At 39.6% G+C, this 15,708-nt stretch overlaps 1 protein-coding gene across 15 annotated transcripts in view; it reads left to right on the forward strand.

The window, feature by feature from the left end:
* Nucleotides 1–15,708, forward strand: part of UNC13B (unc-13 homolog B) — a 204,561-nt gene that overhangs the window by 118,833 nt on the left and 70,020 nt on the right. For all 15 annotated transcript variants that reach the window (XM_036021879.1, XM_036021884.1, XM_036021883.1 and 12 more), the window contains 2 exons: nucleotides 1,154–1,468; nucleotides 4,465–4,555. In XM_036021879.1, coding sequence (XP_035877772.1) covers nucleotides 1,154–1,468; nucleotides 4,465–4,555 — 406 coding nt within the window. The remainder of the gene's footprint in view (nucleotides 1–1,153; nucleotides 1,469–4,464; nucleotides 4,556–15,708) is intronic.

Below are 15,708 nucleotides of genomic sequence, written 5' to 3' on the forward strand. Positions count from 1 at the left end.
TTGGCCAAGAATAAACATAAGCCCTTTAGTCAAAGGCTTGACCCTGTGGTAAGGAAATTCCTTGTCCTATTTCATGGAGGCTTTCCAGTTGGATACCAGAAGTGAAATGAGGACCCCTCACTTAGGATAGAACTATCCAAATGTGCTGGGATAGATCTTGTAGCTCATGACCAAGTCCCTCTATCTTGAATAGGTCAGAATCCCTTAGGTTCAGTATATGGTTGAAGAGAATAACTTCTAGGTACTGCTCTTCTTTCTACCCACGATTCATTACCACTTTCTCTGCTACAGCTGCTATCTCTCATAGCAGGGGAACAAATTTCCTTTCTGGGTATGGGAATTCAGTTGACTGAGAGAGGGTTGGGCTGGCCTCTCTTCAGGTAGAGAGGTTCATTATTATGGCCCTGACCCTGATCCTGGAGTTGAACTTTGTCCACTCTATCCAAAACTGAGCTCTGTCACGAGAGCAACTCAGTTACAGATGGGCAAGTTTATCTTTGGGGCATTCCCTGTGCCGCCAGGGATATCATTGTAACATTCACGAGGTGAATGGTTGATGAGATCCCCTGAGGAATTTCTTGATCCTTACCTCCATTACCTGCACACGACAGTGCCTTCCATTGCCTCATTGTGCAGATGGCCGAGAGATAATTGAAGGAACGTGTCCACTGTCCTTTGCTCATCCTATGGGATAGGCAGTCACATTTACAAATGTAGAGTAAGAACAGGAGACCTCAAGTTAACAAATAAGAGCAAAAGGAAGTAGAGTTCATTCATTTTATTATGTGGAAATTAGAAAACTAATCACAGCCACTGGACAAGTTTCTTTAGAAGTCTGAGTAAAGAATTTTAGACCTAACAGTTTTAGACTTTTAATAATTCTTTATCTACTTATAAATATCATGTTAAGATAAAGTATTCTTCAAAGTCAATTTTATAGCGTTGAAGTTAAGTGCTGTTCAAGAAAGCAGCATATGTTTTTTCCCTGTTGTGACTCTGCTGAGTAGAGACTAGTTCTAGATTGTAAAGTTTGGTCCTCTTTTCCCAGGAATGTCCTGTTTGTTATTCATTATTTCCCAGATTCATCCATTACATTTGCCGTGGTCCTTAGTGTCCACTTATTTACTCATCTGTCTTCTTCTCCTTCTCACAGCCCTGCCAGCAGTAGTAGGTATGGCTCCTCCTGCAATGTGAGCCAAGGAAGCTCTCAGCTGAGTGAACTAGATCAGTGTCACGAACAAGATGATGATCGTCGGGAGAGGGACTCAATTCATTCCTGCCACAGCTCCGGTAGCTTCTCAAAAGATGGCCAAGTGGGTTTTGGAGAACAAGGTAAAACCTTGGAGGTGACAGGTGAAGAAGAGAAGGGGAGAGCATGTGAATCCAAGGAGAAGAAAGATGACGTCACAACCTGTCCTACCCCAGATCTGGTGCTACACAAAGACCATGTCCCAGGGCCCCAGGAGAGGTAGGTGATGGCTGCCTTGAGGAGCTCACATGGCTTCCTCATGCCTTTCCTGTTATATTGCTGAGTATAGTGCTTTTCACTTGTTTTCCTACAGCTGGGTTTGGGCTGGGTTTGGTGATGATCAGGGTACTGAGGCTTAGCTCTTCATTGCTTCCTCTGATTTTTGGTATAAGTCCCAAGATATATTTTTTAAGGTTTTATTTATTTATTTCCAGAGAGAGAGGAAAGGAGGGAGAAACAGAGGAAGAGAAACATCAGTGGGTGAGAGAAACATTGGTCAGTTGCTTCTCACACTCTCCCAACTGGGGACCTGGCTTGCAACCCAGGCATGTGCCCTGAAAGGGAATCAAACTGGTGATCTTTTGGTTTGCGGGCTGGTGCTCAATCCATTAAGCCAAACCAGCCAGGGCCCAAGATATTTTGAAGATCTCTGAAGAATTCTTAGATTCTTTGTAGATAGCCACAGTGTTCCAGACTTTCTTGAGTCTGCAGTTCTTGGCTTACTAATTGACCCCATATATGGCAGCCTCCGAGTCTAGAACAGACCTGAGTCCTGCAGATTATTTCATTCAAAGGAGCTACTTAGAATGAAATGGCTTCCCAGCATATTAATGTTTAAAATCCTCCCTCCCTCCCTTCCGTCCTCTCTCTCTTTCTTTCTTATTTTTTATTATTGTTCAAGTACAGTTTTACCCATTTTCACCTCAACATGCCCCCCCACCCCACCCATCCCCACCTTCCACTCTCGAGCCTGCCCCCTTTGAATTTGTCTATGTAAACCTTTATACATGTTCCTTGATGGCCCTCCCCTTATTTTCCCCCATTATCCCTCTCCCCTCTGGTTACTGTCAGTTTGCTCTTTATTTTGATGTCTCTGGTTATATTTTGCTTGCTTTTTAATTTTGTTGATTAGGTTCCACTTATAGGTGAGATCATATGGTATTTATCTTTCACAATTCCTTTGTGAAAATTGCTTTATGTTTTGTGTTGTTTTTCCCTGGCCGAGAAAATGAGAACGGAGTTGAGATAAAATGGGTATGGAAGCCAGATCTAAGTCCCTTCTGCCTCCCAGGGCCTAGCAGTGTATCTGGCAATTGGTATCTATTAGAAAAATTTTAAATGTGTGTTTTAACAGTCTTATGATAAAACTTAGTATGGAATTTGAGTGTTATTATCGAGCTAAACTGGTCAGTAATGTTGCTGATCAGTTGGGACAGAGCAGGGTTTCTCAGTCTTGGCATTATCGACATTTAGGGCCCTTAACTCTTTGTTTTGGGAGGTATTGTACCCATTGTAGGATGTTTAGTAGCATCCCTGGTCTGTACACACTAGATGCCAGTAGCAACCCTCAGTGTGACAACAAAAAATGTCTCCAGATATTGCCAGATTTCCCCTGCCCTGGTTGAAAACCACTGGGGTAGAGCAATAGGGGGAAAGTGTGACTTAAGATTGTCAAATATCAAGGGCCAATAATAAAGCCTGTCACTGAAAGATCAGAGTCGTGAATGCTGATTATGAGGTAAAAGAGAATTGTGTAAGAGAGGCTGGTATGTCAACTCTGCCACTGGAGGCATAAACATATTTTCTCTTCTCCTTTTTCCTGATCTTCAGTCATTTCTGGTGGCCCATCTAATAGATGAAACATCCAGGAAACTGAGCGCTGGACCAACTTTTTTTTTTTTAAGATTTTATTTATTTATTTTTAGAGAGGGAAGAGAGGGAGATAGAGAGAGAGAGAAACATCAATGTGCGGTTGCTGGGGGTCATGGCCTGCAACCCAGGCATGTACCCTGACTGGGAATCAAACCTGCGACACTTTGGTTCACAGCCTGCGCTCAATCCACTGAGCTACGCCAGTCAGGGCTAGGACCAGCTTTTATACTGGGTTGACAACCCACTGAATGATGGCTCTTTGTAGACTTTAAACTTGGTAGATGCTGTTGTCTGGGTAGGGTTCTTGGTAGAGCAGCAGAAGTGACCAGCATGAATATTTGTCCTCTACTGATCCTAGCTGTGTGAGTGAGGTCCAGTTCTACTTGGCCAGAAGGGCCTGCAATTGTTTTAGAACAACTGACCCATTTAGGTGGCATTAGAGCCCAGCATGTATATTTTGTATGTCTAGTTAGTAGATTCTTTTTTGCTGCCTTGGCGCTATACCACAGTGCGAGACAGGAGATGCATTATCACCGAGAATCAACCACTATTCCACAGTCAGGTACCTGGATGATGATACAGGGTAGTATTTCTGTCTCAAACCTACTTTGTTCTATTTATTGTTCATTTCATGGAGGGTGTTCCTGAGGCAGCATAAGGAATAAGACCATGGCAGGAAAGGGGTTGCGCTTTTTTTCTTAACACCTAGACAGTATAGTCTAGGAATTAGTAAACGTTCCAAAACACTTAGTGGAGCAGAAAGGGTTTCCACAAACAAAATTTTGCCCTAAGGATTCTGTGTAGAACCCCCAAGGGAGACTGGTGGTCCTGAGAGGTGGATGAGAGAGTTATTTCACACCTCTCTGCATAGTTTTAATTTTAGACATTTACTCAGGGCCTTTATCATTGTTGCTAGTATCCTGATCCCTGAGCTGCCTCATTGGGTGAGTGAAAAAGGGAGAAGGAGAAGGGGGAACAGATGAAAAGCTCAAAGGAGTTGTCACTTCAGAGAGGAACTTTTTTCACATTGGGTAGCCCTGGGTATTTAGGGCTATGCTGTTTGAGTGACCTGAATCACTAAACAAGTACAGGCATGAATATAAATCATTTTATTTTAGATATTTGATAATGTGGCACTAAGCACTGTTACCTTGTGGCCTGGACTATTTTTTTTTCTTTTTTATTGAATTTATTGGGTGATATTGGTTAATAAAATTGTATAGGTTTCAGGTATACAATACATCATCTGTATATTGTGTTGTGTGTTCACCACCCCAAATCAAGCCTCCTTCCATCACCATTTTGGCCAGACTATTTTAAAGGAACATTCTTTTCTTTACTAGTTTTCCTGAGGAGAATGCGTCTTCACCATTTACCCAAGCCAGAGCACACTGGATCCGGGCAGTTACCAAGGTTCGACTCCAGCTGCAGGAGGTAGGAAATCTATTGTTCTAATCCTAGTTGGGACAATTTTTCATTTGAAATTGGGAGACATATGGTACCGAAGAAGCAGTCAGTGATTAGTCATCTTAGTGTGCATCTGGGATGCGTGACAAGTAAGCTAGAGCCTTAAGAGATGGGAGGGTGGCCATCAGCTTCCTTCTATACTAATTAATGGAAATCAAATAGAACTAGTGTGTTAAGAGTCTGAAGACAGAGTTAAAGGCTATTGTTAATACCATAATCACCTTGAGACCATTTTATTTTGAATTTACACAGGGGACTATTTCAAGGCCTCTTAGGGTCAGTTGTTTTACTTGGCCAGCCAGTTCACATAGCATTCGCTGGCCCACACAGAGCTAGAAATTGTACACGCTGTTCAGAAATTTCTATGGGTTTCCTTAATTTAAGACTCAAAGCATCAACACAGTAAGATCTGAAATAATGTAAAAAAGTAAAAATAAAAAAATACTTCTCATTTTTAGTGGTATAAGTTTGAAATGTTTATATCTGTGTGTCAGTAGGTAGTCTTTAGGCAGAAAAGATATATTTAAATGACAGTGGCTATCAGTATCATACCTGGTAGATATTAAAATTCAAGCATGCTTGCATGGGTAAACACCCTTAAGATTTTTTCAAGCTTCGGGAAAAGTGACTCAAAGAGTCGTATAAAGGTCTCCCACATCCTTCTTGCCAAGATGCCCCATTTGTTGACATTTTACCACATTTGCCTCTTTGTTCTCCATCCATCATGATTCATCTTTTTCTAAACATGAGAGAAAGTTGCACGTATGATGTTCTATCACTCCTAAATGCTCCTCTTTGTATTTTCCCCAAAACAAGTCTACTCTCTTATGTAAGCACAATATAATGATCCAAACGAGGAACTCAGTGATGACAACACTATCATCAAGACCTCATGCAAATTTTGCCAGCCATCCCAAAAATGTCTTGTCTCTTTTCTGGTCCAGGATCCAATCCAGGCTGACGTGATGCATTTAGTAGTCATGTCTCTTTAGTCTCCTTTAATCTGGAACCGTTTCTCAGTCCTTTTCATCTTCAAAAGATGGCACAGGCTTTTCATTTTGTAGCGTGTTCTTCATTTTGGGTCCACCCAGTGTTTCCTCATGTCCCCACTCAGACCATGCTGTCATGGCAGGAATTAGTCAAAAGTGATGCTGAGCTCTTTTTATGAATTGCTTCAGAAAGTACATGATGTCAACCTCTGCTGGCCCTTGTGATAGTAACTTTAATCACTCAGTTAAGTTTGTGTTGGCTGGGTCTCTCCACCGTGACGGAACCATTTTTCCTTTTGTAATTGAAAAGTGTTTGCGGTACAATATTCTGAAACTATGACCATATTTTGTTCCTCATCAAACCTCCACCTACCAGCTAAGTATTCATTGATGACTTCTGTCTGAATTTGCCACCACTAATGGTGGTTGCCAAATGTTAACTTTCTATTTCTGTTATCCTTTCTTCATTGACTAATTGGCATTCTAGTATAAGAAAGAGATTTCCCTTTTCTCCCATCAATTTGTATCAGTATGGACTCATGGATTTCTAATTTATTGCATGAATTATAATCCCTTACTATTATTTATTTTGATGCTCAAATTGTCCTAGCTTTGTACAAGCACTGTTAATTTGACCCTTCAGCAAGAAGATAATGTTTTTTAAAATGATTGAAAAAGTAGCTGATTTGGAAAAAGCATTTTCAATACGTATGTTTGAAAATGCTTCCTTTCGTGTATGTATGTGTGTGTGTGTTCTTTTATCAGAAACATTGAGTGTTACCTACAAAAACTTGTAACTGTGGGTTCTAAAATCTTAGAAAGAGGCTGTTAACATATTAAAACTTTTTCTAATGATAATTTCAGTGAGGTGTGAACTTAATTGTTGAAAATATTAAAATGTTTCTATTTTGTAAGACATCAGAGAAGTTGAAAATTTAGCCAAATTCCAACAAAATCTTTGAATAATTGGTAAGTAGGAAAGAATTTTACAATTTTCACTTGAATGATTTATCAGTATCTTTTTTAGCTATGAAAACTAAATATTGAAATAACCGAATGTGGAGCTAGACCTTCAAACCATTCTATAACAAAATGTTAAACTACGGTTTCAAAAATAACGAAGCCTATCATATCACATTGCTTTCACTAAAAATATTATTAGTACTGCTAGTACTCTAGTGACAGCAAAAATATTTTTGTATCACTAACAAATATTAACTGTCTCTTTTATGCTTTTACATGTAATTTTTATAATGTAACAAGCATATGAATACAATTATATGTGCATATAATTTTTAAATGAATATACAAATATTGAGAGATATATGCAAAAAGATTTCTACCAAAAAGTGCTGTTTATCATCACCACTGGGAGTCTGTTGATCTAGACTGACCCGAGGTAAACATTTAGAGTGAACATTTACAGAGTCAGTGTCATGATACTTATTAATGCTTTGTTTCTAATTTTTTAGAAGTCTCATAATTCTTCTTATATAGGAAAGTGAAATAAGTAATCTTCACATAGAAGAACAGTACTGAATGAGAAAAACAAGAATATATATTGGAGCAGGAACTGTCACGACTTTTTCTTTTTAAGAGGCAGTTCAGAGTCTCTCAAAAAGAATAGCTGAAAACAGTTGCCAAAGCTTGGAATCATTTACAAAAAAAGCATGGTTCATTTAGGAGTGATTAAGAACCATTGCCACTTAATTGAATAAGGGAACAATTATAAGTATATTCTTAACACAGTTAATGTAAGTAGAAGTGGATCGAGTGTGGGCAAAAGAAGAAAGGCCAGCCAGAGTTCAAAGAAGGATTTGACAAGTTTAAGACAGAAGCAGAGGTACACCATTTATACTCCAGATGAGATTTGCTGACAGATTGTTTGAGGTTTTGAGACAGTAAGAAGTGTGACAAAAAGAGTTTTTTCTGAGTAGTTGTTAAGTTCCATCTTGTTACTCCTTAATGCTCTGCCCAAAGATAGTAATTTTTGTTAGTCTTATTATTGTAGAATTTCTTTATGCAAATGCAAGCAAATATGAATATATATTCTAATCTTCCATCCCTATTTTTTAAAATAAAAGATGTTATATTATATACACTAAGGACATCTTCCTCTTTTACTTAGAGAGTCTTCCATATTAGCTCTAAGAGTACTTTTCTTTTTTAACTGCTTCATAATATTCCACTGTACTGCAAGTATTTAGTCTCTATTGATGTTGGTTGTTTCCTGTCATTTGCTATAACAAATCATATTCTAGATAAGTACCTTTTACATGTTATTTTGCATGTATGCATTTCTGAGAGGATGTGCATTTATAATTTTGATAAACATTGCCAGATTGCCTTCCATTTGTCAGTGGCTTAAGAGAACAAAGGTTCATTTTGTTAGTGTGCCTTGCCATTCCACATGTTCAGGAATTCTACTTTAAGTTGTCTTTTCTCTGCAATCCAGGCTGATGACATAGCCTGCACCTAGAACATTTCCAGTTTTGGTGATAGAGAGAAAGAAAAGATAATAAACGAAAGAGAACATAGCAAATTATACTCTGGCTCTTAAGACTCCTGCCCAGAAGATACAATATGTCACTTTTGCTCACACTTCCCTGGCTAAAGCGAGTCATATAGCCATATCTAACTTCAGGGGAGTAGTACTTATACCATGAAAGAGATAGAAAAGGATTTGTGAACAGCTTTAGTGATTATTCAAAAGCGTGTCTGCCTTCAACAGAGATTGTACCAATTTATACTCCTACTAGTAATGTCAGGAGGGTGCTTTTTTTCTTCCCAAACTGAACTGATAGAATGACTTGTTAAACTCAGATTTCTGCTAGTCTGCAAGACAATGGTGTGTCAGTAGACTTTAAATTTACATATTTTATTATCAGTAGAGTTAAGTATGTTTTCATATAAGTAAAGGCTATTAGTATTTACTTTTCTATGAACAGTTTGTTCATATTTTTTTGCCCATTTTTTTCTATTAAGCTTTTGATACCCAGGAGCTTATCGTTGTCTTAGGGAAATTAACTCTTACCTGAGATATGAGTGTTCAGTACTTTTTCTCAGCATATGATTGTGAGAAAATTTTTTTAACCTTAATGAGCCATGTTTTCCTATTTCAGAAAATGGAGAGGATAATAGTACCCTTTCTTTTAGGATTATAAATTATCTATTAAAATGATGATTTAAAAAGCAGAAACCAGAGGGCAGCAGAGGGATATCTCAGTTGTGGGGGTTCCTTCTGAGAAGCACGGGGGTCTAAACCCGAAGCTGGGCTCACCAACCCAGAGCACCAGAGCTGGGGAGAGATGTGCACAGAACACCCCTCTGTGGAAAGCAGGAGGGTTTCTGTCCACCATGGAGAGAGGAGAGTCTTCTAGAGACGTGGGCACCTTCTTAAAGGGCCAACACAGAGTTTTGTTGGCAGTCACTCACACTGGGCTCCAGTGGAGGGGGGTGGCTCTGTTTATGCTTTTCCTAGATTGGCATTTACCATGGTGTAATGGAGTTACTTGTTTGTTGTCACATCTCACTTCTCTGCGGATTTGTAAGATCCTGGAATGTTGGGGGCTATACTTTTTATTGCTAGTGTTCTAGAGCCCAATGTAGAACCTAGTAGATTGTTTAGCCAACATTTTATGAGTGCTTAACTAGCCATAAAAGCATATCATCATTTCCACAGACATCTCCCTGTACTTCTTTCAATTATTCCTATTTTTATTTTCCCAAAGCCTAGCAGCCAACAACAGTAAAATATTAACTATTAAGTTAGCTATGCTTTTTAATATTATTTTCATGTACATTAATATGAAGTTCCTGAATCTGGACCATGTTATGTATGGATTAAAATTTTTTCTCTTTTAGATTGTTTTTGTGAAATTTAATCTGGTTTATTAAATATTTTTGAAAACATGATTTAGTGGTTATTCATAGATTAATACTGTTCCATTATGTAGATGTTCCATACAATTTTTCTTGTTTCTTACTAAAATAAATAATGCCACTGTGAACATCATTATGTGAAGTTTGCTTTCATTTCTGATGATTTATTTAACCTAGCTTTCTCAAAGTACAGTCAGACAAATTACTAAGTTAAAGAGTATATACCTTTTGTTGATTAGATTCCACTTACAGGGGAGATCATATGGTATTTGTCTTTCACCACCTGGCTAATTACTTCACTTAGCATAACACTCTCAAGGAACATGTATAAAGGACACATGGACAAAGCCAGAGGAGGGTGGGATTGAGGGGGGGAGGTGGGGATGGCTGGGGTTGTGGGGAGTGGTGGGGAAAAAATAGAGACAACTGTACCTGAACAACAATAAAAAATAATAAAAAAGAAATATACATGAAAAGCAAAGTACAAATTTTATAAACCCCCTTAAAAAAAAGAGTATGTACCTTTAAAAAGCTTCTGATAAGCTTACACATGTGTTTTCAGAAAATTTTTCCAATTTGTTCTGTGAGTACATATTTGAATATACTGCACTGACATTAAGCATTATCATTTTAGAAGATTTTTGCCAATTTGGCAGAAGAATGATATTTCATTGTTTTAATTTGCATTTCTTTGATCGTTTGAATATTTCCTGTAAATTTATAGGACATTTATGTGTCTTTAGTTGATACAGTAGACTTTGAGGAACCACCATAGGAACTTAGCTGCCCTTATGCAATTCCTGTGAGAGTGTGAGCAACTTGGGGGAAGAGATCGTAGAGGTCATCTCTGTGTCTGGGCTGGCTGAGCACCTGGCTGTATATGCTTAATAAGTGTTTCGTGATATTGCTAATGCTGATGAAGCAGTAATGTTGGTAGTGTGGGTGGAATGGATATGATTTTGTACCTTATTTGGCTTAGCTGCAGAAGAATCTGGGGGAGGAGGTGAGACTTCTAGCTCTAGAAACAGAGACTGTGGTGGCAGCAGGTGGGTGGGTGTTCCAGGTGGAAGGGACAGTGACGGAGAAGGCATGGAGGTAGGCCGTGAGGAAGCCTTGACAGAAGCTCTTAGGTTGCTAAAGAAAGCTGAGGGAGGAGAGGCTTAGTGAGCACAGATAGAACTGAGCAAGTAGATTAGAAGGGCCGTGCATAAATGGAGCAATCCCAGGAGATCCGAAATTGTACCCCATCAGCCTGAGAGACAGACAGATCAGCATTTTCTCAGGGAAGATCATTAAGACAGAAAATGAATTATTCCTCTCCTGCAAAGTTCTGTTCTTTCTTATAACTCTCCCAAGCAAAGAGACTTCCTTCTCGTGGTTTAATTGATTGTCCTAAAAAAGGGATTCTCCTTTTGGAAAAAATGATGAAGCTAAAGGGGAGGTCCCTTGATTACCCATCTCTTAAATTTGCTTGCACCAGGAAAGTATTTCTGAAATTTTAACTCCAGGTTTTTGTTGACTCGTGGCTGCCTATCTTAACTTCCACTACCTCAACTTTTTGCCCTCAGAGAGCACCAGTCATCCCTCCTTTCTCTCATAATCTTTCAGCCCTCTCCCTAACACGTAAAAACAAAAACATCTAAAGAATTTTTTGAATAAATAATAAATGTAAAAATACAAAATTATGCAAAAAGGACATGTATAATGCAAAGTTGCCTCCTGCTTTAGACTTCCAGGCCTCTAGTCCCCACCTCCCCATTTCATTGTTACTGTGTCTCGTGAATCGGCCCAGAGGCAAAAGGTGCTTTTACAAGCATGCGTGCGCTCCTGTGTGGATGTGTATATCACACACATTGTCCTTTTCCTCTTTTCATTTACTGCTGTATTTTGGAGATTTTTCCTTATGAGTACAAATACAGCTACTACATTCTTTTAAAATAACTGCCTAGTACTTCTTTCTGTGGAGGTATTATATTTATATACTCTGTCCTCTAGATGGATCTTCAAGTTGTTTCTAATATTTTGCTACTACCACAGTGTTGCAATGCAAATCCTAGAGTAAGCCTTAATAGTTCCAGACCTCTCTTAACCACAGCCTTTAGCATCCATCTTCAGCCTTCATGGTGAGCCCTACCCAAGAACAGGCCCTGTTACTGCTTCGTCAAATGGGGAGACCTCTCTCAGACGAGTACCCTAGCAGCTGCTCCCAACAGGCCCCTTCTGCTCTTCGGCACATGGTGGAGTCCCTGTCTGGTATCTGAAACCAGACCGAGGCACTCTGTACTGACTGAAACCTGGCCACTCCCTAAAGCCGTTTTCTGAGAAGACCATACCTTTTTTATGCCCATGTATTACTGGGTCAGGAGAGGGGTTTGGTTTTCTTTGGTTGCTTCTGCCACTTCCAAGCCATTACTAGTTCCTCTCATAACCTGTTCTCACACCTACCTTCCTTGTTTCAGTTAGATCCCAACTTTTCCATAACTGCTATCCATTCATTGGAAACTTTAGTCCCTACATCACAGTTTTCCTTTTAATATCAACTACTACCACCATCATCATAGCAACCACATTTACTGAATACCGATATTCCTGTAAGTGCTTTACATGTATTACCCAAATGAATTCTTCACAATAATTTTATGAATTGGTTTTATGTTATGGAACTTATTTTAGGGATAAAGAAACTGAGCTTTAGAAAGATAGAAACTTCTCTGTGGTCACATAGCTGGTAAGAAATAGAAACAGATTAAAATCTAAATCTGTTTAACTTCAGATCCTTTGTTCTTAACTATTTCCTACCAACATAATCTTTTTTTTTTTAATCACCATAATCTGGAGGGACTTTAGTTCCCACCAAACTCCAAATTCTAGAACTGTTAATAGGTTCTTTATTGTGTGATAAAGAGTTCCATGGTCAAAAAATTTGGGAAACATTGAGTTCCAACAGCATATAATACCAACAGATCACTTTATCATAAGACTTGTCAGATACTTGAATATGCTTAGACTTGTGATTTTTTTTTAAAGATTTTATTTATTTACTTTTAGAGAGGGAAGGGAGGGAGATAGAGAGAGAGAGAAACATCAATGTGCGGTAGCTGGGGGTCATGGCCTGCAACCCAGACATATATCCTGACTGGGGATTGAACCTGTGACACTTTGGTTTGCAGCCCGCGCTCAATCCACTGAGCTATGCCAGCCAGGGAAGACTTGTGATTCTTAAAGAGGGGAGTATAACATGCACAGCATTATCACAGACTTATTTGACCACGAAGTTGTATTGCAGAAGCATCCTGTTGGACTCATTTTCCAAGGAATACACTTGAGGAAATTCTGTCTCATGATTTCATTGTCATTTCATTAAAACTCTTTTGTGAAGGTCATCAGTGAGCTGACAGCTACCTAACCTCATGGTAGCTTTTAAGTCTTTTTAAAAATTTTAATTTATTTATTTAATCCTCATATGAGGACATTTTTTCATTGCTTTTAGAGAGGGAGAGCAAGGGAGGAAGGAAGGGAGAGAGAGAAACATTGATGGGTTCCCTCCCATACATGCCTGGACCAGGGATTGAACCTGCAATCTAGGTATGTGCCTGACCAGGAATCAAACCCACAACCTTTCAGTTACGGGACCATGCTCCAACCAACTGAGCCACACCGGCCAGGGCTTTAAGTCTTTATCTTATTAGACTTTTCTGCAGTATTTGACATTCCTGAACACTCCTTCCTGTTAGGACATGTTAAGAAACCATCTCTAACACTCTTCTGTTCTCTCCAGGCTTCCTTTTCTGATTTCTCTCTTTGCTAACTTCTTAAATGTCACCGTTTCTGGGGTTCTTCCCTCAGTCCTCTTTTCATATAACTGCATTCTTTCCGTGAAATCTTATTTATAATGTCAACTGCCACTTATATGTGGGTTGCTCTCCTGTCTGTATATCTAGCCCAGATCTCTCTCCTGCACTCTAGCCCCATATTTATAACCACTTCTTCTACACTCACTCACTTTTCCCATCCGCATCTTAAGTTCAACATGTTCTAGCCAAAAGACATCATCTCTCAAAGCCTTTGTGTGTGTGTGTGTGTGTGTGTGTGTGTGTCTTGTATATTATTCCCATGATCCAGAAACCAATCCTGAACCCACTAAATGTGACTGGGCTCTTGAGAGGTAGAAGAAAGCAAACATATCCCTTCTATAACATAGAAGAATTGGGAGTAGGAGTTTCACTTGTCTTCAAAAGGGAGGGAAAAATAAGGTAGCTGTCTTGTGCACATAATAGGCATTCCATAAATATCTGTTCTCAAGATGAATGAGAAAGCTGTAGAGTAGGGGAACTAGTCACTTTTTATTGCTGACTAGTTCACTGTAGGGGAACCCAGTGAAACTGCTTCTGATGGCTAAAGTGGCAAGCAGCCAGTGCCACAGCATTGCAGGCTTTTATAGGGATTTAGACTCTGGCGGCACTGGGTTTCTGGGGAAACTTGCTATGGGGTCACTCAGGTGAGGCTCTCTGGTACACTGGTGTTTCTCTGGGGCCCAGGGGAGAAGTCGGTGGTGTGCCTCGTCCTGAGGAGTCTAGGGGACGGGGTGAAAGGCTGCCCTGGGCACTGTGGGAATATTTTCCAAGAGCTGTTTTTGTACACTTGTCAGGTGAGATGCTTGACGTTTATCAGGATTTTCCGTCCCCTCTGAAATATTCTGGACAGGTTATGGCTTGGATCTGGATATTTATCAGTGGTATATCCTCTATTATCCTTAGATCTAGTTCTGAACCTTTTGAATTATAAAATATCACATCTGGGACTGGGATTTGGGACAGCTTGTTTGAAAGGGTGGAGTTTGCCTTTGGTTTCTGAGGAGCATATCCAAACATCTCCGAGGAATGCTTGATATCATATTCATTGACCTGCCTAGAATCGGAGGAAGGTGTCAGATCCTGGCAGCAGGCCTTAGCTCCAAATATCAGTAAAGGGGGAGGTACTCAATAAACTGTTATGGCATAAGTCTCATTCATGCCTGTGTACAAAAGTATTTGCTTCCAAAGAATAAGCAAAGCAGCCCTTCTTGCTTTCTACTTCTTTCTCTGACTCCTGTTGCTCGTTTGACTGTCCAACCAATGGGAACATTTGATACTGGCTGGGAAGGAACTCTTTCTGTGAAAAGGAACATCCTTTTGCCAAAGTTATCCAAAAGGAAGTAACGAACATAATTATTGTATTTTAAATGAAGCCATCTAATAAGTGGGTACCACTGGCTGCTGTTGGGTCTATTTATAAGACATTTAGGACCCATGGACAAAGGCAACGGGTGGGGAGGGGGGTGTGGGAAGTGGGGGATAGGGAGGGGAGGGAGAGTAATGGGGGGAATGGGGACAACTGTAATTGAACAACAATAAAAAAATGTATAGGTCAGAGGGGAGTTAGAAATATAAAACAGTTAAATATTTAAATACTTCCCCCAGACACTTTCCTCGGTCTTTGTTCTCATTTTTCTCTGCAGCATTCCATAGTGTTTTTTGAAACTCCTACTTGTATCTTCCCATTTTCCTGCCTTCCAGTATTCTAGATTCTCCCAATTCTTTCTTCCTTTCTCACCTTTCCTATCTCCTTTCCTTTCTGTCTCTGACTCTGTACTTTCTACAACCTTCCCCTCCAGCATCTCTTTTAATCTCAGATCTGCATTTCCTAAACCTCTAATCCAGAATCATTAATTGAGCAACTACTGTAAGGCCAGTACTGTGCTTGATCTTGGCTTGTGGTAGGCAGCCAGTACACTTCCAACTACCCTTTCTAAGCAGCTGATTCCCAAATCTATACTTCCAACCTTTTCCCCTTGGGTTCTGTCCGTCATGCCTAGTTATCTACTAGTTATTTTTCTCACAATTTTCCAGTGTTTGAAACTTCCCTCCTGGGCCTTTTCCTCTTCCTTTGTTCTGTATTTGTATTAAAATCACCATCATTCTGCAAGTCACCCACTCAAAACCATGGTGTCATTCTTCCTTCTTTCTTGCCTCCCACATTGGATCATTTGCCAGAGATTGCTCTTTTTCTCTATGTGATTTTTTTATGTCTCATCTTCTCTGTTCCTCTTTGTGTTCAGGCCCTCATTACTGCTTCTAGTATTAGCCTTCCAACAGTTTTCTTGATTTTATTTATTTGTCTTAGAATCCGTTGTGTACACCACTGCTAGATTTATCTTCTGGAAACAGAGCACTAGTCATGGCTACTACCACTTATGCTCAGGGCTCAGCT

Source organism: Phyllostomus discolor, chromosome 3, assembly GCF_004126475.2.
Source record: "Phyllostomus discolor isolate MPI-MPIP mPhyDis1 chromosome 3, mPhyDis1.pri.v3, whole genome shotgun sequence".
In the NCBI taxonomy this organism is placed as follows: domain Eukaryota; kingdom Metazoa; phylum Chordata; class Mammalia; order Chiroptera; family Phyllostomidae; genus Phyllostomus; species Phyllostomus discolor.